Raw genomic sequence first — 25,608 nt, 5'->3', positions numbered from 1 at the left:
CCCTCTGATGCTGCTTGGCCTGCTGTGTTCATCCAGCTCTACACCTTGTTATCTTACATGAGGAGACAGTCATTTCGGACTCCCAAGTTTAACTTAAACAGTTCTATGGGATATTTTCAGGACAAGCAGACAAAACACTGGTCTCACATCTTTTTTATGACTCAAGTCAATTGTGAAGCAGAAGACTACAATTTTCTTATTTGGATGTGACAGTGCTGTCAACTGAGCCGAGATGACATTTTTTTTTTGAAATACACCTTTTAGTAAGTATTCTGAAACAAAAGGCTAAAGTTCCCCAGCACTGGTGGTGGGCTTGGAACTGGGTGGCCAAGGAAAAAGGGGAAGTAATTTCTGACGTTGCCTTAGTACATTCATTCCCAGTGTTGAATGAAGGCAGATTGCTAATTTAAATGCATAGAGCCACCCCCCCCACCACTCCCAATTCGGGGAAAGTCTGCGACTCTGTCAAAATTTTCAACATGCAGAGGCCCCCAGCTCTGTGGAGTAGTTGAGGGAGGTTGGGAGGGGGAGTGGTGGCATCAGAAATTGAAGGTCTATTCCCACAAGAAGATTTCCCTCACAAGCTGGGAACGTTGCACCAGAGACCAAAACAATGTTGCCAGAGGGATTTCACCTCCAACTGAATGAGCCTGCCGCTTGTCTCCTCTTGAATCTCAATTTAAACATTCGCCTTGTAGACACCCTTACTTTCTCTCTGTCTTACCTCCCAACTGCTCACGTCTCATTCAGGGGTGTTGAGACTCAAGGGGAGCAGGCTCAATGTTTGGGCTAGCAGCATCGGGAGCTTGTCCATTGGGTTTAATAGAATGTCTCAGCAGTTATCCTGGAGGCAATCTACTTGCTGGCAAGCATGGACTCAGAAACCCCATTTGGTCTTTTGGGGTGGCTCAGTGGCTCAGTGGTTAGCATCGCTACCTCATAGCACCAGGGTCCTGGGTTTGATTCCACCATCAGGCATCCCTTGCATTTGCATTTTTCATTGACGTTGTGATTAAGATTTGCTTTTGAGAAGGTTGTCTGGTTTTGATTAAACATTAAACAAGTTATCATTTTGGATGGCTTAGCTGTGCAGTATTACTGTGTACTATCTGATAAATCCTTGATAGGATACGTGATAAGTATCTGCTTTAGTGTTAAAGTATAGGGATTGTAGCATGTTATTGGATGAGTTAATTAGAAGCCTGGACTAATGTTCTAAATATTAATTTAAAAACATAAATTTAAAAAATATGAAATACTAGATATTTCTCAGTAATGATAACCATTGAACAGTAAGCTGGTGTAAAGGCCCATCCATCTCATTGATATTCTTTAGGGACTACACATAGCAATGTGGTGAACTCTAAAATACCCCTGGGATGATCTAACAAGCTTTTCACTTGTATCCACAAAGAGAAAAAAAGCACAAAAGACAATACAGCACAGGAACAGGCCCTTCTGCCCTCCAAGCCCGTGCTGACACATTTTGCCCTTCCATATTAAAACTGTCTTCACTTACAGGGTCCATATCCCTCTATTCCCTTCCTATTCATGTATTTGTCCTACTTCTTGAACGCTGCTATTGTGTCTGCTTCCACCACCTCCTCTGGCAGCATGTTCCAGGCAATCAACATCCTTTGTGTGAAAAACATGCCTCACACATCTCTTTTAAACGTGCACCCTCCTTGTACTTTGAACCTGTGTCCCCTAGTAATTGACCCCTTCACTCTGGGAAAAAGCCTCATACTTTTCACTCAATCCATGCCATTCACAATCTTATAAACTTCTATCAGGTCGCCCCTCAACTTCCTGCATTCCAGTGAAAACACCACATCAAACCACCATACAGAAGGTTGAATGAGAATGAAACCCGAGGGACCACCCAGCATCAAAATGGCGAAGGCACACCCTGCTCATTCAACATTGCATAGTCTTCTTCACTAATATCTGGGAACTTCTTTCAATCAGACAAGAGTTTGACACAGTCTTACTCACAGAATCATACTTTACAGCATATGTCCCAGATTCCCCGGTCACAGCCCTGGGTATATCCGAGGCCACTGACAGAAGAGACCCATCACAGGTCATGGCTTGGTGATATACAGCAGGAAGTGCGTAACTCTAGGATTCCTTGACATTAATTCCAGATCCCATTGGTGACTTATAAAATGAGGCCAAACATGAACAAGGAAACATCCTGCTGATTATCAAGTACACCCATTCATCTAGTGACCCAATACTATTTCATGCCATTTGATGCTATCCAGGACACATTAATACCTTGGTCAGCACTCCATGCACCAGCTTCAAAATTCACTTCTTTCACCAGTTACATACACTGTGTTGCTGCTGTGTATAACATCCACAAAATGCAGCAACTTGCCAAGGCTCTTGTTAGCTGTGATCTCTACTGCCTTGGACGACAAGGACAGCCGACACAGGGGAACATCACCACTGACAAGTTCCACCACCAACAAATTCCTTCACCAAATTACATACCAACCAGACGTGGCACAATATTACCATTCCATCACTATTGCTCAGTCAAAATCTCCCTGATAGCATGTGGTGTACTGAAGCCACAGGGACTGCAAAGGTTGAAGAAAATAGCTCACCACCATCTTCTGAATGATAATTATTGTTGGGGAAATGAATGCTGTTCTTATAAGCAAAGTCCAAATCTCATGAACAAATAAGAAAAAGTGCCAAATAAAAGTTTCCAGTCAGCCCTTTAATACCAGACAGTGGTAACAGACCAGATTGCATTGGCTGGGCCCTGTGGCTGTATCCAAATGATTTGATTTTCATTTCTGACCTTCACTGAGTGTTGAATTTTAGTTTGCTCATACTCACTGGGGGCTGTTTCATGTCCCTGTCCTTTATTTTTTCATAAATTATACATTGCATAATGATTTGGTCTCAGCTGGAGTATCCCACCTGGGTTTAGCTGTCACAGTTTGAGAAGGATGGTAAGAAGTGTTGGAGAGAGGCTGGAGAAGATACATCAACATGGTTCCAGCAATGAAGAATTCCAGTTAAGAGGATAAGCGTGAGACGTTGGAACTGTTCTCCTTGGAGAAAAGCAGATTGAGAGAAGATTTTCATAATCATGGCAGGTCTGAACTGAGTATATCGGGATAAATTGTTCCTACATGTGAAAGGGCACAGAGTTAAAGTATTTACGAAAGGAGCAAAAGCGATAACAGAGTAAAAAATTCTCTCAGCAATTGGTTAAAGTCAGAAATGCACTGCCTTGAGAATGTAATGTAGGTGGGTTCAAACAAGGCATTCAAAGAATATTAGACTGTCATTTGAAAAGGAACAATATACAGGGTTGCAGGGAGAAGGCAGGACAATGGCAGAGTGAAATTCTCATTTCAATAGCTAATGCAGACAGAATAAGCAGAATAGCCCCTTCTGTAATAATTTTGTGACTAACTTTCTGACTGAAGAGGCCTCACACTGGAAATGTATTATCATCAAATTAACTCAGAATTTTTCAGAAGTTGTCTTCATGCCCTCTATTCTTGAAGTTTGCTTTGAAATGCTTCGATAAAAGTTGGTAGATCTTACCTGTTTGCCACACAATCAGAACAAAGAGCATTTTTCCAAACCTTCAGGGATAGACTGATATACTTACAGAAACCAGGCCAGATATGTATCTTTAAGCTGCTTCTGTTTTCACAGATAGCAAGGGACTAGACTGGACAACAACAAATATCCTAGATTGAACAAGAGCTCACTTTCTAAAAACACTTTAAGAGAAACAAGTCCTGTTCCACATGTGGATTGGCTAACATTTTTCATTGAAGTGATCCTATGTACAATACAGAAACAAATTATTTGGCCCAACTGGTGCATTAATATATAAATAATCCAGATGAGCTTTCTCCTATGTTACTTGATCTCACCCTGCTGAGAATCCAATCTTCTCAGTCTACTTTTTTCCTCCTCAAATGCTGCAGGTGGGAACAAATTCCATATTCCCACCACTCTCTGTGTAAGAAAGTTTCTCAGGAATTCTTTATTACATTTATTACTGATTGTCATCTCTTTATACCCCTTAGTTTTGAGCTACTTCACAAGTGCAAATATCCACCGTCTATCTACTTTATTGAGCCACTTCATAATCTTAAACATTTAAAGTTTTTTGAGAAGATTTGAGAGACATATCAGAGATGACCAAAAGACTAGCCAGACCCCTAGGTATCAGAATAGCCCACAAATCAACAACCACCCTGTGACAGCTACTGATGAACGTAAAGGATTCCCATACCCACAACCAATAAAACTAATGTAATATATAAAATACCATGCAAGGACTGTGAGAAACATTACATAGGCCAAAATGGAAGAAAACTGACAATAAGGATATATGAATACCAACTAGCCACCAAGAGACAAGACCAATTCTCACCAATCTCAATACACACAAAGAAGGACACAAATTCAACTGGAACAACACATCCACAATAGCACAAGCCAACAGAGACATGCCAGGGAACTCCTGGAGGCCTCGCATTCCAACCGGAGCTCCATCACCAAACACATTGAACTGGACCCGATATACAAACTATTGAAAAACAGAACTGGAAGTGATGCCAACCACCCCAGCAAACCGAGGCATATAAATAACAAGCAGGACAGAACACAGACACTTCACTGGAGGCGCACTGATGATGTTACCCAGCAGGGTGACGAAACATCTGCGATCAAACACATTGGCTTGGTGAGCATGTCTACAACCTAATCTTAAACATCTCAATCAAGTCATCTCTCAGTCTAAAGGAAAGACACATACTATACAATTTTTCTTGATGGCTGTATGCTCTGGATTTTTGGCATGCCTTTCTCTCTGGACAATATTTATTTGTGATAATGATGCCTGCACTTTCAGCATCCAACTGTCAGATAATAGTTTGTCTGTGAAGAAACTCAAAACAGAATTCCTTCAGGAATCAGAAATTTTATTCCATAAGATCATAAGATACAGAAGCTGATTTAGGCCATTCAACCCATTGAGTCTGCTCTTCTGTTCAATCATGGCTGATATGCTTCTCAAACCCGTTCTCCTGCCCTCTCTCTATAACCTTTGATCTCCTTACTAATTAATAATCTATGTATCTCTGTCTCAAATACACTCAATGACTTGGCCTCCACAGCTTTCTATGGTAATGAGTTCCACAGATTCACCACCCTCTAGCTGAAGAAATTCTTCCTCATCTCACTTCTAAAAGGTCATCCCTTCACCCTGAGTCTGTGCCCTCGGGTCCTAGTCTCTTGTGCTAGTGGGAGCATTTTCTCCACATTCTCTCAATCCAGGCCTAAATCAGATCGCCCCCATCCCATCCTTCTAAACACCGTCGAGTACAGACCTAGAGTCCTCAATCATTCCTCATATGACAAGTCCTTCATCCCCAGGATCATTCTTGTAAACATCCTCGAGAACCCCATCCAAGGCCAGCACATCCTGCTTACATTACTGGGTCCAAACTGTTCATAATGTTTCAAATACAGTCTGAACAGAGCCTTAAACAGCTTTAGTAGTAAATCCACATTGTATTCCATCTGCTCCATCTTTGCCCAATCTCCTAGCCTGTCCTGGTCCTTCTGCAGCCTCCCTGCTTCCTCAACACTGCTTATCCCTCCACCTATCTTTGTGTAAACTGCAAATTTAGCTGCAATGCCCTTAGTTTCTTCATCCATATCATTAATACATAACATGAATAGTTGTGGACCCCTGCAGAACTCCACTAGTCACTGGTGCCATCCAGAGAAAGACCTCTATATCCCGACTTTCTGCCTTTTGCCTATCAGCCAATCCTCTATCTGTGCCAGTACATTGCCCCTCACACCAGTGGATCTTATCTTGTTTAACAGCCTTCTATGATGCACCTTGTCAAATCCTTTTCAGTGAATTCTGATCCCACTAAACAATGGAGTATATATTAAATGCATTCCTATGTAGGAATTGGTTAATGGGCATTTAATCAAACTGACTGCCCTCTCTCTCAAGGATATAATCAGCAGTCATTTTACATTATCCCCATATGAATAAAATTGGCTTCATTGCAAGTGGTGGGAATATTAGTTAATCACCTGTAACTCTGAAATAGATTTCCCCTGGTTTGACTCCACTTTCTGCAATAGACATCTTCATTATTTGGAACCTGTATTTTTGTCTCAAACGTAATTGAATTGGCTACCCCAAAGCAAGACATTTTAAAGTACACCCATCACAATAATCTTTTCAATTAGAATACTTCTTGGTTTTAAACAGAGAGCTCACAGACAAAATATTACTGAGAATGTAAGTTCTGAGCATTATAACTTAGTGATTATCTGAAAGGCCTGAACGGTTTATCTTCAGCCTCAAGGGAGATCATGGAATCGACAACGATTTTGAACTGCTATAGTAATAGCAGGAGATGTGAACAAAGAAGATCTAAGTTAGACTTATCCAGCAGTAATTGAATACCAGTCATTAGTGCTGCTGATCAAACACACTTTCCCCTTTTTATCTTATCATACTGCCAACAACTACATAAAAAGGTTAAAGTATATACTGTGCAATTTTAAACATTGAGATTAAATACCCAATGTCATTGTCCATTTATTAATTCTGATTTATTCTTTAGGGGCACAATTAACCAAATTTAGATACACAATTATCCACATGTAACTCGTGGCTAATATATTGAACAACACCGTCCTAATCATGAGCAATACAAGTCTACGTCTGCTTTGGTTATTGTAGATACATCATTGAGACAATCATTGCTCAAACCATTCGCTTTCTACAGTTTTATTCTACAGTAACAGTGATTAGCCGACTTCTTTTTTCAATGGAGATGTCAAATATTTTTTCAGATGTTGAATTACATGCCGACATCTGTGATATATTTAATGATCGGCCCCAATGCTCTGTGCGACATAGAATTTCCAAGATAAGCCCAGTACTCTTGAGAAAAGAAATTCTTCATTGTTTCTGTCTTAAATTACAGACCATTTAAACTGAAATCTTCTCATTGTTTTAGATGTCCCTATGAGTGGAAACATCTTATGGCATCCACAGTTATTACTAGCTTTGAATAGGGTGATAGTAAGTAAGTGTGTATTGAGGAGAGTGTTCTCTGATCTTGTATGGGGATTTATTTCAATTGATATTCACTAGCAAGACTGGGGCAGGATAAATTGTGAACAGAGGATTGGTCCCTTACAAAATATGTCTAAAAACTAATTCTATTGAAACATTTACGGAAATAGCATATTAAACTTATTAATATCCAAAACATTTTAAACTTAATTTTGTGGAGTCTAATTATTGTACTAATTTGCTAATGAAATTTATGGAAGTCTGCTTTAGTTATTCTTTAAAGAATGCAAATGTTTTAAAGGGATAATTATTTTTCAGTTATTCATAGCATACCAAGCCAAGTTGTGAAAGCTTTATTATGGCTAGTTGAATAGAGACTTAATGGATGAGACTGTGTTGGAATATTTGTGCTAACCTTAAAAAAGGATAATAATGAGTATATAAAGTAATTGAAAAGGGCATGTATATTGTGATTCAACAAGTAATTATACTGATTACATAAAACATCGCATCATCCTTTGAATTATAAAGGTGGCAAGTTGAATTTTGCACGTTTTCAGTTTACAAAGGTCTCACCTGTAATGGTGATGTGAAACCTGATGCACTAAACCTAATCTTGGCACAGTTACTTAGTTTAATCATGCCTGGTCCATTTTCTAAACCTTATTTTGGTTTCAGTTTGTAAGGTGTTTTGTTCCAAAGAGTCTGAAGCACGGAGCAGGCACTTTTGTCCAACATGTCATTACAAGTGTTAATGTTGCATATAAAAGGCTCTTTCTATTCCTCTTCCATTGATCCTATAAGCATATCCTCCTATTCCTTTCTCCCTCATGTACCGACCTAGCATATCTTTAAATTACACAATTGCTTTTTCATGTGAATGCTTATTTCTGTGCAGTTTGGCTCCTGAAATTTGTTCTCTTTTTTTTTCTGAATGCTTCATTTGGTCTCTTCTATGCCTGGGAGCGTAGAGGAGGCTGGAAACCTTATAACCTTTGAAAAATATTTGGATGAGTGCTTCAAATATCATAACATTCAAGGATATGCGACAAGTGCAGGAAATTGGGATAAGCGCACTTTTAGTGGTTGTCATGTTGGTGCAGACGCAGTGGGCTGAACGGCCTTTTCTGCGCTGTTTGAATCTATGAAACTATGAAACATCACCTCAGCATGTGTCCCATTAAGAATCCTGTGCTTCAATAACATTATCTCTCCTTCTTCGAAAGTCCAATAAGTATAGACTCAACCTGCTCAACATTTCTTCCTAAGGCAAGGCTTTCATCCCAGAAATCAGTGAATCTTTTTCTGAACTGCTTCCAATGCCAATTTTTTGTCCACTCATCCAACCTATCTGAGCCCCACCACTGCTCCCTGTCGCACCCACTAATTATAATTATCAAACTGAAAATGATCCATTTATTCTGACCCTCTGTTTTCTGTTTTATAGCCAATCCTCTACCAAACTAATATACCGCCTCCTATTACCTTCTGTTGTTGTCTTTTAATGTCGCACCTTATCAATTCTTTTTATTTTGAAATTTGTACATAACAACTTTATGCTCTCAAAGTCCTCTAATAAATTTGTCAAACACAATTTCCTATTATCTCTGAAGAGACATGTAGTGTTGCAACCCATTGCTGCATCTAGTGCAGAAAGTCTCTTTTTTTAACCACAATTTATTGGGTAAAGTCTCCCTGTTCATTTCACTCAAAGAGCAGTATTTTATATCTTTGCTTAAGAGTGCAGGATTGCCCCTCCTCCAAAATTCCTTTTCATGTTTCGCACATCTCGGTAGCCGGACTTTCCACAATTTCCTCTGAAAGTCAGAAAGTCACTGTGCTTAATGAATGCTCAATGTGTGCCATTTGATTCAGCTGGGCAAAGGAACTGAAAATTATCAGCCATGCATCTGTTTTTATTGGGAGAGAAAAAGAGTGCTTCATCCAACAGAGCACATGAAAAGACAAATTGGGGAAAGGAGTAGGCCATTCAGATCCTTGAATCTTTTCTACATTCAAAATGTTCACGGCTGATCTTTCTCCACATTACCCTGACAACCTTTCACTGCTTTGCTTGTTAAGCATCTATCTACCTTTTAAAACATTCAAAGACTCTGCTTCCACTGTCTTCTCAGGAAGAGTTTCAAAGACTCATGACTCTTGGTGAGAAAAAGATTCTCTTTCGTCCCTGTCCTAAATGGATGACCTGTGATTTTTTAAATCATGATTTAGAGTCACGGAAATATACAGCACAGAAACAGATCCTTCGGTCCAACTCATCCATGCCATCTTAAATTAATCTAGCTCCATTTGCCAGCACTTGGCCCACATCACTCTAAACCCTTCCTATTCATTTACCCATCCAGACACCTTTTAAATGTTGTAATTGCACCAGCCTCAACCATTTCCTCTGGCAGATCATTCCATACAAGCACCACTCCTCTGTGTGAATAAAGAATGCCCCTTAGGTCCCTTTTAAGTCTTTCCCCTCTCACCTTAACCCAGTGTCCTCTAGTTTTGGGCTCCCCTATCCTGGGAAAAAGACCATTGCTATCAACCCTGTCCATGATTTCATAAACCTCTATAAGGTCACCCCTCAGCTTCCCATTCTCCAGCGACTTCTATATTCTCTCCCACAACAGTAAACATCCTTTCCACATCCACCCTGTCAAGAACCTGTACATTTTAATCAAGTCAACTCTTACTCTTCTAAACTCCAGAGGATACAAGCCTAGCCTGCCCGAACTTTCCTCATCAGATAACCCACCTAATTCAGGCATTAGTCCAGAGATCGTTCTCAGGGCCACTTCCGGAAATAAGGAGCCCAATAACGTACTCAGTACTCCAGATGCAATCTCACTATTGCCCTGAGATAGCAAGAACTGCAGTTTCTGGAGTCAGAGTCATTACAGTGTGGAGCCGGAGGAACACAGCAGGTCAGGCGGCATCAGAGGAGCAGGAGAGTCAACGTTTCAGGTCGGGACCCTTCATCAGTTCACTTTGCAATAATAACATGATTTTAACTTTCTGAATAACTTGCTGGGCCTGCATATGAACCGTTTTCAATTCATACATTAAAACATCCAGATACCCCACCAACTCAGAGCTCCGTAGTCTCTCACCATTTAAATAATATGCTTCATTTTTATTATTTCTGCTAAAACGGATAATTTCACATTTACACTCCATTTGCCAGTTCTTTGTCCACTCATTTAACTTATTCAGAGACTTAAACATAGAAAAATAGGAGCTGGAGAAGGCTATTCATCCTTTTGAGCCTGTTTTACATGTGACAAGATCATGGCTGACCATCCAAATCAGTATCCTGTTCCAGCTTTGACTCCATACCCTTTCATCCCTTTAGCCCAAAGACCTATAACTATTTCCTTCTTGAAAACATTCAATGTTTTAGCATCAACTGCTTTCTGTGACAGCAAATTCCATGGGCTCATCACTCTGTGGGTGAAGAAATTTCTCCTCATCTCAATCCCAATGACCTAACCCAATATTCTTAGACTGTGCCCCCTGCTTCTGGGCCCCCTCTTCATCAGGAATATCTTTGATTACCTAATCTAGACCTGTTAGAATGTTATAGGATTTTTTTTATGAGAGATCTCACACTCATTCTAAACTCCAGTGAATATAGTCCTGACTGATCCAGTCTCTCTTTATACATCAGTCCTGCCATCCCAGGAATCAGTCTGGTAAACCTTTGTTGCACTCCCTCCATCACCAGAACATCCTTCCTCAGATAAGGAGGCCAAAACTGCACACAATACTTCAGGTGTGGTCTCATAAACACCTTGTATAATTGCAGCAAGACATCTTTACTCCTGTACTCCAATCCTCTCGCTGTGAAGGCCAACATACCATTTGCCTTCTTCACCACCTGCTGCACCAGTGGTGTTTACATTCAGTGATTGGTATACAAGGACACTCTGGTCTCATTGCACCTTCACCTTTCCCAATTTGTGGCCATTGGGATGACAATCTGCCTTCCTGCTTTTGCTACAAAAGTGAATAACCTCACATTTATCTACATTGTATTTCAAGTGCTGTGCAGTTGCCCACTCACTCAACCTATCCAAATCACCCTGAAACATCTCTGCATCCTCTTTACACTCATCCTCCCACTCAACTTTCTATAATCTGCAAACTTGGAGACATTACGTTTAGTTCCCTCATCTGAATATTTAATATATATTATGATATATGCATATCTGGCACACAAAAATGTGAACTTGTCTCTGATTTAGAGGTACTCTTGACTGCTGATTTTAAAAGGGCTGTTCACAGTGGCAATGTACTAAAATTAAAATGCTGGGTTAATGCTGCTACAAGTCTAACGTTAGCACTAAATTATTGCTATGCTAACAATACTTTAGGTAGACATGAACTGGGACCAATGCACTGTCATGACTCTTTCACTTCTCTCAGATAAAAAGATGTGGCTAGTTGCCTGTGTTGCTCATGAATACTTACAGCCATCAGTTTATGAAAATGCTGTTGATAGCCTACACAAAGAAGACAGAGGACCCATAATGACGGTTATCAACTGATGTAATTGCTATCGTGATGTGTTGTAGGAAGAAAGTGGATGGATGTTCAGGGAATAAGTAATGAATAATGAATAGATCACATCGAGAAAGTGACTAGCATTACAGAGAAGGAACATAACACATAACACATTAACACTTTAAAAGTATTTTTGCAGAATCACATTGGAGGAAAAATTCCAAGTAAAAAGTTTGGAAAATGAACACCTAGGGAGATAATTGCAATGCTTAAAAGTGTTAAAAATGCTTAAAGTGTTAAAATTAATTTCAATTTACAAATTTATGATATCTTTAATTAGCAAATCTAAAATTTGTTTTAAGGTCAAGATGTCATCAACTGTAACATTAACTCTATTCTTGCTCCACTGATGCTGTCAAATGTGCAATATATTTTCAGCATTTTCTACTTTTGTTTCAGGTTTCCAGCATCCATTATATTTTGCTTTTTGTACTAACTGCTTCGCAGATGTTTTATGAAGGAATTAATATATTCTAATAAAAGAATTTAATATGTTTTCTCACCTCGCTTTTAATAGTCCCCTTTGGGCAAGCCCTTTCAGTCAAATTAAGCTTTGTATTCTCTCTCTCCCTGTAAAAGCACACTATAAAGGCAAAGCTTCTTCAGCCAGCAGGGAGATTGGCTACTATGATGTCACAAAAAAAGTACTGAAAGAACAGACCATCCAGCCCTTCTTAACTAATTTTTCTAGAATTGCACACCTCCACTACAAATCCCAACAATTTCTTAAATCATTCTAGGGTCTCCATTACCTTCTCTGGGAATCCATTCCACATGTTAGACAGACAGTATAGTTATCCATACCAGTCCTGCAAATCTAGAGCATCAAGACATCATGATAAAAGAAGGGATTTTGTTTTGCAATCTGGGAATATGACCTGATGTAACCTAATAAAAAGTGTGGGGAAAATAAAAATAAAATGGGGAATAAAAATGGATACACATCAATTAATAGGAACTTTATTGGGCGTAAAAAATGTTACATTTTCTGGCGTGATTAGGGTACTTTAGTTCCAGTGAAACACGTTCCACTTTCGTGCTTTTGATATTATGCAGTACTAAAAGAGACAGTGATAATGGAATTCTGCATCTGTAATGTGTTAAAGCCAGCACACACATCAAAATGAGATGTGCAAGAAGGGTGTTAATATAAACAGAGATCTTAAAACTGACAAGACCTATGATTCAATTTAGTACGTAATTTTACATATTAATAATTTACCAGAACCAACCTATTCTCTTACAAAGGAATAACCATCATAGAAAAACAAAAGGATTCAAGAATCTACAGATTCAACGCTTACCTAAGACGACGGCGAGAATTGTGCACATGAGCAGCCAGTTCTTCCTCAAACTAGCTGTAAAATGATATCTTTTTGTGGTTTTCTTCCCCATGTTTGTTTGTTGGTTAAAATTCAAAGAAACAGATTAAGAATACATGCATACATGCACACACACTCACACACATAAAACAGTAAAAACAGTGCTGAAGTCAGTGCGAAATGCTGCTGCCTTCTCTTCACTGCACTGTATTCCGTCACTGCAGACAAATCCATACTCGAGCCACTACATGCTCTCAGTTGTAACTAAGTACCACCCCTTCTGAATGCAGTGAGAGCAACCTAACAATGGCTACCATTAAAACATAGAACTATGTTCTTTTTAAAATGGCCTGTACATCATTAAAGCGTGGATTCAGCACCTAGTGAAGATTCTGCTCTGATAGAATCGAGCCATCAATCACAGCCATATAAATTCTCATGTAAATTTCATTATAAATTATAAAATCAAAATGATTTATATTAAATAAAAAGGGTCTTTTTAGATTTCTTTGCTTACAGCAATACATTTGTTAAAAACGGTAAGCAGTTTATAAACCCAACATGACAGTTTTGCAGAATTATCAATATTGGGAAAATCTAATGTAATATTTGTGAAATAAAAGCGAAATTGATCACAAGTCCATTTAAATAAATGCAGTACTGTACAGTGAAGTAGACTGCATTTTTAAGCCAAAATTTGGGAATCTCACTCAAAATTAACTTTAAATCTGGAGTTTGTTTTTGTTCAAATTTATCTTGTTTTGTCCCTCTCCTGCCAAAGGGAAAAGCCACATTAATCCTGGATTACAGTTTATGTGTGAGGATGTGACACATCAAGATCTGACTCATCTAACATCAACAAAAGCTTTCTGAGAGAACTACTGTTTATGAAAATGTTACTTTTTACTAACGTGTCAATATTTCTTAAAATAGCAATGAATTTCATTTCTAAAGCATCTAGACTCATGGAATTTAGCCATCTATCACAGAAGTAAGTATCAGACAGTGATCAACAAAGAGAAGTAACACATTATAGTAGTGGACATCAAACAGATATTTCAGCAGTAAAGAACTTCTTACCAGAAAGCGAAGCATTCTGAATTGCAGGAATGCCTGTCAATGCACTTCTTTGCTTCAGTTGGACATTCGTCAATAGTTCTCACTCTAGAGATGAGATTATAGGGAAGTATTACTGGAAATGTTAATGGTACGTAGCAATAGAATGCATCGCTAATGCACAAAACAACAGACATGCTCAGAGACACAAAAGTGACATTGAACCGGTAGAGGAAGGTAGGTGTGGGTACATGCAAGGCGTTAAATTTCTTTGCGATGATATGGGTTTGGGATCCTGACATCATCCCATGTACTTTTGGGTTTCACCTGGGTTTGCAGCCAAGTAGGGACCTCCCTTGGACATTCTGAGACCTGGTCAATGTTGTCCAATGAATTCAAAGTCTAGAAGAAAGAAAAATGTTTTTTTTTTCTACTCAGCCAGCTCAGACATGTTAGTACACACCTCTGAGGCAGATTGAACATGAAACCAACCCTCCTAGCTCAGAGATAAGAACACTACCACTGCACCACAAGAGACCCTCCCTTGGAGCTGTTGGATAAAATGTTAAAATATTCAAATATGTCCTCATTTACTTTGTAAGCATACTGGCCTTAACAACCAGTATACCTACTTTCTGAACTTGTAGCGACTCACCATGGTTAAGTAAGCAAGTGCATAGAGAGAAGTACTTCTTCAGTGAAACAGAAATAATTGTAAAATTTGTTAAAGTACTATTAAACAGATAGGTGGCAATGGCCTGCTGGTATTCTCGAGAAACTATTTATACAGACACCTAGGAAATGTTGTGCGGATGATGTTGTCTGGAATTAGGATTCTAACGATGACCAGGAATCTGTTGTTGATTGTCAGGAAAATCAATCCGGTTCATTAATGTTGGTTAGGGAAAGAACTCCACTATTCTTAGTTAGTCTGACCTACATGTGACTCCAGACCCACAACCATGTGGTAGGGATGGGCAATGAATGCTGGCCGAGCCAATGATGCCCACATCCTGTGAATGAATTAAGAAAAATGAGGTGAGAATCCCAAGGCAGGTAGTCATCATAATTAAATAGAAAAATTAAATGCTTAATTAAAAGATTGCACTTCATTTTTAAATATGCCTGATATATACCTGATGTACCCTCCTGCATTCTTCATTGATCTAAGATTGGTCCTATGGCTCAATGGGAATTATAGTTGGGGTTATGCCAGACTACAGACTTAGACTGAGTTGAACTCGGCTGCTGTTGATGGCTGAAAGCAGAGCATGGAAGGTCAATTTCAAGATGCTAGATCTGAATCTATCCCATTTAGAATGCTGACTGCGCTAGACGACACGATGGAGGGTATGTTCAGTGTAAAGTTAGGACGTTTGCTTTCACAAGGACTCTGTATGGTCACTCCTACCAAAACTGTCATGGTTATTTTGACAGGTAGACTGATGAAGGTTATATTGTAGTAGTGCTGGTTCTGTCAATGTCTGCTACAGGCCCAACATGGCAGCTTGTCTTTCAGGACTCAGTCAGCTTAATCAGTGCTACTAGACTTGATAATGCACATTTATGACCCCCACTGAGACTAAATTCTCTATCCTTGTCCCCCTTAGTGCATCCTCAATGTGATGTTAATATGGAAGATTCATAATTACCACCCATAACTCTCCCTTAGTTAATTAGTCAGCAGATAGTTTCCTTGCCCTAGTTTGATCTGGTACCATTAAGTTTCATGGATCCCGAATCAATGTTAAGGGCTCCCAAGGCAACTTCCTCCTGGCTCTACATCACAGTGCTACCACCTCTGGTGGGTCTGTCCTGCTGTTCTGTCAGGTCTTACCCAAGAATAGTGGTGGTGGTGGTATCTAGGGCAAAGGCTGTAAGGTGCGGTTCTGTGTGTGTATGACTGTCAGGTTGTTGCTTGATTGGTCTGTAGGCCAGCTCACCCAGTTTTTCAACAAGCCCCAGATGTGAAGAATGGGAAATGGCAATATAAACTAAAAGTGCAGCTCATAAATGGATTGCATGAAAAGAGACCTTGTGGATTTATATGCACAAATTATTGATTAACAAAGATTTTAGGAAAGTATATAGGGAACATGAGCTTTATAAACTTGCTTGTTTTTGTACGCTAGTTATGATGAATGTTTGTAAAACACTGATTGATAGTATAAATTCCAAGCAGAGTAGAATAGCATCACTTCATTGGAGGCTCCACTGATGATGTCACCTAGCATGGTGATAAAATGCCTGAACAAAAAAAAGCTAGCTCAGTGAACAAGTCAATAACCTCACCCACAACCCAAACTACAGATCTTTGCCAAGAACTTTGAATGCCCAGCATTTCACAGGTCAACTTTATTAAATACATTGCGGTGAATGTTCAGCCAATATCACTACTTACTGCTTGTTTTCTTACAGCACATGACATTGATTGACAAATGGTTACATACCGAGTTAAAGGCTACAGAGATAATTTCCATGCTGACTTAGATGGCCTTGTCAGGACTTACTAATATGATTAATGGCAAAATTCTGACAAATGAAAAATTAAAGTCTCTTTTCATGAAGATAAAATTGAAATGTATACATGCTGGAACTTTGGAATCTAACTGATTTCATCTTGCTTAGCCACAAATAAATATGGCAACTTGTGTCACTTCACAACCAACCACAACAATTAATTGTTGCCTTATTTTCTGATATTTGCTGTGCCCAGGTAATTCTGTGCATCTGTGCTTAAACCTAGGAAAATCTTCTCTATATTAACTGTTGTTGCATCATTTTTCCTTTGCGATACTACGCTACGGTGAACAGATAGATCTATCCCTTTGGCCACAGTGTCTCTCTGGAAGTTTTCTGAGGCTGCTAATGTTAAGTCAAATCTTAGAATTGTTGAGTTAAATAATCACATGTGCATAAAAACATGCTGAGACCTTTATTTCCACTTGCATGTAAGTTCCTAGTTTCAATTTTGCATGATGGCTTTATTTTGTCACAATTTTGACAGTACCTCATTCGCAGACTAGATAACAGTTTGTAAGGATTCTTTTGAGGATAGAAAAGTTATGCTAAATTCAAATGGTTTTCTTTTTAAGGAACACCACTTGGAGGTGCAAGCAGCACATAGGCACAAAAACTCATGTTACCACTGAAAAGTTCTCAGTTTACAATGGAGAGTTGGTGTAGACAGCCCTGTGAACAGGTTCCGTTCTGGAGTCTATTGGCAAGTTGATATTTACATGAGTCAGAACACAATGCAGGACAATATAAAATAGCCGTTCATAAGTACTGCAAACATTTGCATGTTGGATCTTTACAATTACACTCCTGTGTGGGATCATTTTCATAGATATGAACATTCCTGAGGTTGAATGTTCCAAAGTCGGGAGCTCCTTGCAATTTAAGATACATTAGAATAAAGAGTAGAATGGTTTGATTTTGTAAGGACCTGAAGCAGTGCAAAGGCTGCCTCAATCAGTCAACAAGTGCTTTGCGATACTCATCCAAGAAAGTTGGAACAATGTTGCCTGTTTATCAACATTGCAGAGGGGAGTAGCATTTCCTCATAATGCAGCTCAGGTCAAGGTAGGGACAAATAAAAAAAATTTCGAAGTTCAGACAATGATGTGACATGGAAAATGCATGGTTGCAACATCTTGATGAATAATTTCATTATATTTCAAATAATAATCCTTATATACAGTATAAAGACCACATCATTTTATTTTACTTTATGTTTGATTGTGGACTGAATTGAGAAAACACACTGTGTTTTAGAACAGGACAGAGGAAAGAATTTCTGTACTTTTAAAAAAGCTCTCCCTTCCTCTCTCTCACGAATTGGTGTAAGCTGTTGCTTTTAATAAATAATAGATAAGACGTTTTAAGCTTTCTGAACCAGTTGAACCCCATCATGTCCATTTCAAAGGATCGTCCTCCGCCACTTGCATCACCTCCAAATACATCTCCCCATCCACTCCACAGTCAGCATTGCCCAGGAACCATTCCTTTTGCGACACCCTGGTTCACATCTGCATCATTTCCAACACTTCCTGACACCCCTACGGCACTTTTCCATGCAACCACAGAAGATGTAACACTTGCCTATTCATCACACCCTTCTCCCTGTTCAAGGTTTCAAACACACCTTCCAGGTGAAGCAACATTTCATGGGTACTTCATTCAATCTACCATCATCATCACTGGTGGCCCTTTGCAGACAAGGATGATTCTCTTCCACCCTCAGGATGAGTCCATTGGTGGCTGTACAGACAGATGTGGCTTCTGCAGTCTCTGTTGCATTTGAGGCAGAAGGTAGTTGTGAGAAGGGCTGGGTGGGGCATTAGTGTGGCAGCATGCTCCTTATGCTGTTTTTGCCCCGGCTTCCACATTTACCCGACAGCAAGTCTCAAGGTGCTCAACACCTTCCCCGATGCTTCTCCTCCACTTTGGACGGTCTTGGGCCAGTGATTCCCAGGTTTCTGTGGGAATGCTGCACTTTGACAGTGAGGCCTTGAGGGAATCCAGAAAGCACTTCCACTGCCCACCTGTGGCTGGCCTGAAGTTTCGAAGCTGGGAGCAGAGCACCTGCTTGGGGACTGTTGTGTCAGTCATGTAGTCAATGTGCCCAACCCATCGGGGGTGTTCAGTGCCTCGATGCTGGGGTGATGGCCTGGCCGGGGACACTGATGTTGGTGCATTTTTCTTTCCAGCAGGTTTGCAGGATGTAGCTATCTATGTGACTGTACTTGCTGCCCACACTGTGGTCTCCTTTACTTTGGCAAGATCAAACAGACTGGGTGACCACTTTGCAAAATTTTTCTGCTCTGTCCTGACCTCCCATTTCAATAAACTACCTTACTCTAATGCTAATGTTTCTGTGCTGGGCTTGCTACAATGTTCAAACTAAGCAGAACACAAACTGGAGGAATAACACCTCAATTTCCATGTGGGTACTTACAGCCTCAGCTTCAGAGCTGATCCCATAGTGTCTGTCCTTCCTTTTCCTTACATTCTCTCTCTCTGTTCACCACCAACCCCATCCACCCAAGCTGCTCCTCAACAAGCTTGTATGTCTCTTTTACTTTCCTCTTGGCAATGAGAACACATTTTCACCTTTCCACACCTTAATTTGCACCCATTTTATATTTCTATTTGTCATTTGCCCCAATCAGCAAACTCATTGTCTTTTGCACTGGGTCTCCACACTATTTGTTCCTCCGGCTCCTCCTCCATCACACTCGATAAAAAATTTAAAACTAAAAATAGAAGGGAGTGGTTAGCTCACTTGGGTGGTCAGCTGGTTTGTAATGCAAAGTGATGCTGACAGTGTGAGTTCAATTCCTGCACTGGCTATGGTTACCATGAAGGACTCTCCTTCTTAATCTCTCCCTTCACTGGAGGTGTCTTGACCCAATGAGAGACCAGCCCTAAGGTCCCACTGGACTATGTGACTTTACCTTTGGGTGTGGCATGGTGGCTCAGTGGTTAGCACTGCTGCCTCATAGCACCAGGGACCTGGGTTCAATTCCAGCCTTGGGCAACTGTCTTTGTGGAGCTTGCACATTCTCCTCCATGTCTGCATGGGTCCCCTCTGGGTGCTCTGGTTTCCTCCCACAGTCCAAAGATGTGCAGGTTAGGTGGGTTGGCTATGCTAAATTGCCTGTAGTGTTCAGGGATGTGTAGATTAAGTGGGTTATAGGGGGATGGGTCTGGGTGGGATGCTCTGAGGTTCAGTGTGGACTTGTTGGGCCAAAGGGTCTGTTTCCACACTGTAGAGATTCTATGATTTTGTGAACATTTTCCAATCCCTTTCAGTTCTGACAAAGAGTAATGTCAGACTTAATATGATAACTCTATTTCTTTCTTCTCAGACCTGCTGAGTTTCTCCAGTATTTTCTGCATTTATGCCATTTATGAGAGGCCAGCAGCACAGATACAGACTGGTTCCTATAGTTCGAAAAAAGAGAATAGTTTGAACATTGATTGTCTTTTTTGCTCTATTGTTTTATGTGCTGACTCATAAAAAGCTGACACATTCACATGCCTATTAATCTCAATCCTTGAACCTCATTGGTTTAGAAGATTGAGCCATATACTGTTAATTGCATATTTGCTGTGGGTTCTTTATTCTGAGGCCAAAAATATCTCCCTTACTGAATCCTTGTTGCAAGGAGATGGGACACACTATTCATCTTTCAGAAATAGCCACCATGCCTGCCAAAATTAAGTATGTTTTATTTGCATTGTCTCTCTGATCCATTTTTGTACTTTTGACCCCCATTTAATGCTGTCTGCAGGACACCATCCTCAAACCTGGCTTCACTTTTTCATCTTCTCATTACTACAAATGTAAGATCTTGTTCAAATACAAACTTAAATCCAAGTTTTTTTAACTGTCGTGTTTGTCAGGGTATTAAATGGTTAACAGGAACTGCCTCCAAGTAGCTGCTCAAATTATGACAACTTCAAACAAGCAGGACATCATGTATTTTCAAAATATTTTTATTCCTCTTTATAATGTGCTTGGTTTCAGGAGTATGGTCATGAGGTAATTAAAAATTGTATTAGAACACAGAGAGAAAATAGGATAATAAATTGTAGCAAGTATTTACACTACTGCTGAGTAAACCAATGACAGATTCAAACATTGCCATCGTTGGTGTACTTGACATGCAGTAACAGTGCAAGGGCTTTATTTATTGACCAGTGATGTTAAAGTGGATACCAATTCTATACAATTTAACCTTTGGAACACTTCACCTCAGTTTTTGCACATTTTGGAGCCTTTCTACTGTCGTCCCTTGTCTATATAGTCTGGAGGACTGGAGTATAAGGTTGCAGAAATTATGCTGCAGCTATTCAAAACCTTGATTAGATCCCACTTGGAGCACTGTGAGCAGACCTGGGCACCACACCTGAGGAAAGATATATTGGCCTTGGAGGGGGTACGATGTAGAGTCATAGAGTCATAGAGGTTTATAGCATGGAAACAGGCCCTTCAGCCCAAATTAGCCATGCCACCCAGTTTTCACGATTTAAACTAGTCCCATTTCCCTGCATTTGGTCCATATCCATCCATACCTATCCCATCCATGTGCATGTCTAAATGTTTCTTACATGACGAAATTGTACTCGCTCCTGCACTACTTTTGGCAGCCCATTCCAGACACTCACCACCCTATGCATGAAAAATTTGCCCCTCTGAATCCTTTTGTATCACTCTCCTCTTACCTTAAACCTATGCCCTCTACTTTTAGACTCCTCTACCATGGGGAAAAGTTGTCAGCTATCTGCCTTATCTATGCCTGTCATGTTTTATAGACTTCTATAAGGTCACCCCTCAGTCTGTTATGGTGAGGGAAAAAACTCCCAATCTATCCAACCTCTCCGTATAACTAGGTTTAAAACACTAGACTTCAGTGGTTATGAGGACAGATTAGACAAATTAGGCCTAGTTTTCTCTAAATTTTAGAAGGTTAAGAGGTGACCTGTTCAAAGTGTTCAAGATACTAACAGGAACAGACAGGGCAGATAAAGATGAACTATTTCCACTGGTTGGGGATTCTAAAACTAGGGCAGAGTCTGAGAATGAGGGCCAGACCATTCAGGAGAGATGGTAGGAAGCATTTCTGCACACAAAGGGTGGGAGAGTTTCGGAACTCTCTTCCACAAATGGCAGCTGATGCTGGATCAGTTGTTAGTTTTAAATCTGAGACACATCCATAAGCTCCCATCTAACATTGTGGGTTCAAACAGCAAAACTGGAGTATTGTGTTCAGTTTTGGTCACCTTACTATAGGAATGATGTTATTAAACTGGAAAGAGAGTAGAAGAAATTTACAAGGATGTTGCCAGGACTCAAGGGACTGAGCAGAGCGTAGGAGACTGATGGGGGATCTTATACAAATGTATAAGATCATGAGAGGCATAGATAGAGTGAATGCACTCAGTCTTTTCCCTCGGGTTGGGGAATTGAGGACCAGAGGGCATCAGGTTAAAGTAAGAGGGAAAAGAATACACGGAAACCTGAGGGGCAACATTTTTACACAGAGGGTGGTATGCATTTGGAATGAGCTGCCAGCAGAGGTGGTTGAGGCAGGTGCATTAATAACATTTAAAAGGCATTTGGACGAATACATGGATAGGAAAGGTTTAGAAGGATAAGGGCCAAGTGCAGGAAAATATGGCTAGCGTGGTTAGACGTTTTGGACAGGATGGACTGGTTTGGACCAAAGGGCCTGTCTCCGTGCTGTAGGACCCTATGACTCTATGACATGACTAACATGAGACATGTGAGAAGACCCAGAAATTGAACTCATGCTGTGGAAGGTTAGATTCTCTTCTACCTTGGCCCCTGCCTGAACTACTCCTGCTGCAATGGAGAGTCTAAAATGTAATGAAAGTCAGGCAAAGTCTATAATAGTCAGACAATGTGCCATATTTCCTCACAATAAAGACAAAATGTGCTCCTTTATGTAGCTCTGCCTCAGAAAGGATTACTTTGACCCTATATTCCTTCTACAGTTTGTGGAATGATTTACAGAGATGATAGAATAATGTCTTCTTACACTTAAAAAATCTTAGCAAAGCACTCACAGGAACTTTATAAGAGCAGAGGGGAATGTTCTGAACTTCAAACACACACTAGAAAAAGTCAAGAGTGTAAACAATGGTGATATATGTAAGTTGCTTAAACAAAGATTTATAAAGATCGAGACAAAAGAACACGATAGACGGGCTTATGGGGAGTAAATTCCTGGAGCAGAATCATAACAGTGACATCAAGCACCACTTGCAAAGGAATAGCCTGCTCACTGACTTTCTGTTTGGGTTCCACCACCAAGATCACTCAGCTGTTGACCTCATTACAGCTGTGATCCAAACATGGGCAAAAGAGCTGACCTACAGAGGTGAGGTGAGAGTAACTGTCCTTGACATCAGGGCTACATTTGACCAAATGTGGTATGAAGAAACATATTATTAAGCTGGAGAAGGTCCAGAGAGATTTACCAGGATGTTGGCAGGTATGGAAGGATTGAGTTAGAAAGAAAGGCTGGATAAGCCACGACCTTTTCCCACTGAAGAGTAGGAAGTTGAAAGGTGACCTAGTAGAAGTTTATAAAATCATGAGGGGTATAGATAAGATTAATGGTAGGTGTCTTTTCCCTAGGATGGGAGATTTCAAGACTAGGGGGCACATTTTTAAGATGAAAGGACATGGATTAAAAAAAAAGACACGAGGGGCAAATTTTTTACATAGACAATGGTTTGTGTGTGGAATGAACATCTTAAGGAAGTGGTGGATGTGGGCACAATTACAATGTTTAAAAGACACTTGGGTAAGTATTTGAACAGGAATGTTTTGGAGGGTTATGGGCCAGGGGCAGGAGGGTGAGACTAGTTTATCTTGGGAATGTGTTCGGCATGGACTGGTTGGACCAAAGGGTCTGTTTCCATGCCTTGTGACTCAATGAAGGAGCCCTAGCAAAACTGGCATCAATGAAAATCAGATAGTAAACTCTTCACTGGTTGGAGTCATAGCTGGAACAAAGGAAGATGTTTTTGACTGTTGGAGATCAACAATCTCAGCTCCAGGGCATCAGTGCAGGAGCTCCTCAGGAACCGTGTCCTAGACCCAACCTACCAGAAAATAAATAAAAACCAAAAGAAGTGCAGATGCTGTAAATCAGGAACGAAAACAGAAGTTGCTGGAAAAGCTCAGCAGGTTTGGCAGCATCCGTGAATAAAAATAGAGTTAACATTTCAGGTCCAGTGACCCTTCCTCAGAACAGCTCGAAACGTTAACTCTGATTTTTCTTGTCACCATTGCCACCACAATCTGCAAGTTCCCCTCCAAGATACTCACCATCCTGACCTGGAACTGTACTGCCATTCCTTCATTGCTGCTGGGTCAAAATCAGATTGATCATTCCTATTAGGACTGTGCATATCTTTATGCCCCAAAGATTACAGCAGTTCAAGAAGCTCACCCCCACCTTCTGCAGGGCAATTAAGATTGGACAATAAATGCTGACCTAGCAAATGGTAATTGAAAGGTCACAAAAAGGGCGGAAGGAAACAAAGAGTCCCAGATTCAGCCCAGAGTGAAAGATGCAAGATGGGATTCAGAACTGGAGGAGGATTCTGAAGACACTGAACTTGGGGATTAAAAACCATTGAATAATAGCAGACGTACAAAGTCAGAAATCACACAACACCAGGTTATAGTCCAACAGGTTTATTTGAGAACGCAAGCTTTTAGAGCCTCACTCCTTCTTCAGGTGTTAGTGAGAGAGGTTAGTATCAGACACAGAATTTATAAGTAAAAGATCAAAGGGTCACACCACTGATGAGGATGTATTAAACACACCTAAGATGCTGTTAAATCTTTAATCAGTTAGAAATTTTAATTGATTAATATGTGTATGTAAATCCCCGAATCCCTTTCAAGTCACTGTACTGAGAGAACTAAAGGTTTTAATAGTGTGAAGAAGTGACATTTTAGGTCAGACAACTGCACAGCGATATCAACAAGTTTCATTCCATCATCAGACTTACTATGGACTACTCTTGACAATCAGTCACATTCTTGGACACACGCATTTCCATCAGGGACAGACACCTCAGAATATCACTCTACCGCAAGCCCACAGATAACCTCACGGTGCTGCACTTCTCTAGCTTCCACCCTGAACATATTAAAACAGACATCCTCTACACTCAAGCCCTACGCATACACAGGATCTGTTCGGATGAGGAGGAATGCAATGGACACCCGAAGGTGTTGAAGGACGCCCTCATAGAAACAGGATATGATGTTCAACTCATCAATCGTCAGTTCTGATGCGCTGCAGCAAAAAACCGTAATGACCTCCATAGAAGGCAGACATGGGATATGCCTGATCTGGTACCCTTCATCGTCCAGTACCTCCCTGGAAGTACACCATGTTCTTCGCAGCTTTCAACACATTATCAATGACGATGAGCAGCTCACCAACATCTTCCCTATGTCTCTACTTCGCATCAAACTACCCATGCTTCAGGACAACACCGACCACAACACTATACAACCCTGTCATGACAACCTCTGTAAGACATGTCAGATCATCGACATGGACACTACCATTACATGTGGGAACACCACCCACCACATGCACGGCAGATAATCACGTGACTCTGCCAACATTGTCTATCTCATACACTGCAGGCGAGGATGCACCAAGGTGTGGTATACTGGCGAAACCATGCAGACGCTACAACAACAGATGAATGGACACTGCGCAACAATTGCCAGGCAGGGATGTTCCCTCCCAGTGGGGAAGCACTTCAGTGGTCAAGGACATTTGGCCTCGGATCCTCGGGTCAACATCCTCCAGGGTGGATTTTGACATACACAATAACACAGAGTCGCCGAGCAGAGGCTGATATCCAAGTTCGGTCCCCATAAGGACGGCCTCAACCAGGATCTTAGGTTCATGTCACACTACAGATAGACCCACCACACTATACACTCTCACACACTCTCTCTCTCACACACACACACACACTCACACACAC

General features: G+C 40.5%; 1 protein-coding gene across 1 annotated transcript in view; it reads right to left on the bottom strand.

The window, feature by feature from the left end:
* Positions 1–25,608, bottom strand: part of slc1a1 (solute carrier family 1 member 1) — a 122,939-nt gene that overhangs the window by 39,029 nt on the left and 58,302 nt on the right. Inside the window, exons 3-4 of the mRNA XM_048594403.1 lie at positions 14,074–14,157; positions 12,976–13,057 (exon numbers count right to left, since the gene is read on the bottom strand). Coding sequence (XP_048450360.1) covers positions 12,976–13,057; positions 14,074–14,088 — 97 coding nt within the window. The 5' untranslated portion in view covers positions 14,089–14,157. The remainder of the gene's footprint in view (positions 1–12,975; positions 13,058–14,073; positions 14,158–25,608) is intronic.

The sequence above is a fragment of the Rhincodon typus genome, chromosome 3, assembly GCF_021869965.1.
Source record: "Rhincodon typus isolate 14 chromosome 3, sRhiTyp1.1, whole genome shotgun sequence".
In the NCBI taxonomy this organism is placed as follows: Eukaryota; Metazoa; Chordata; class Chondrichthyes; order Orectolobiformes; family Rhincodontidae; genus Rhincodon; species Rhincodon typus.
This window is presented reverse-complemented; position numbering and strand designations above follow the sequence as displayed.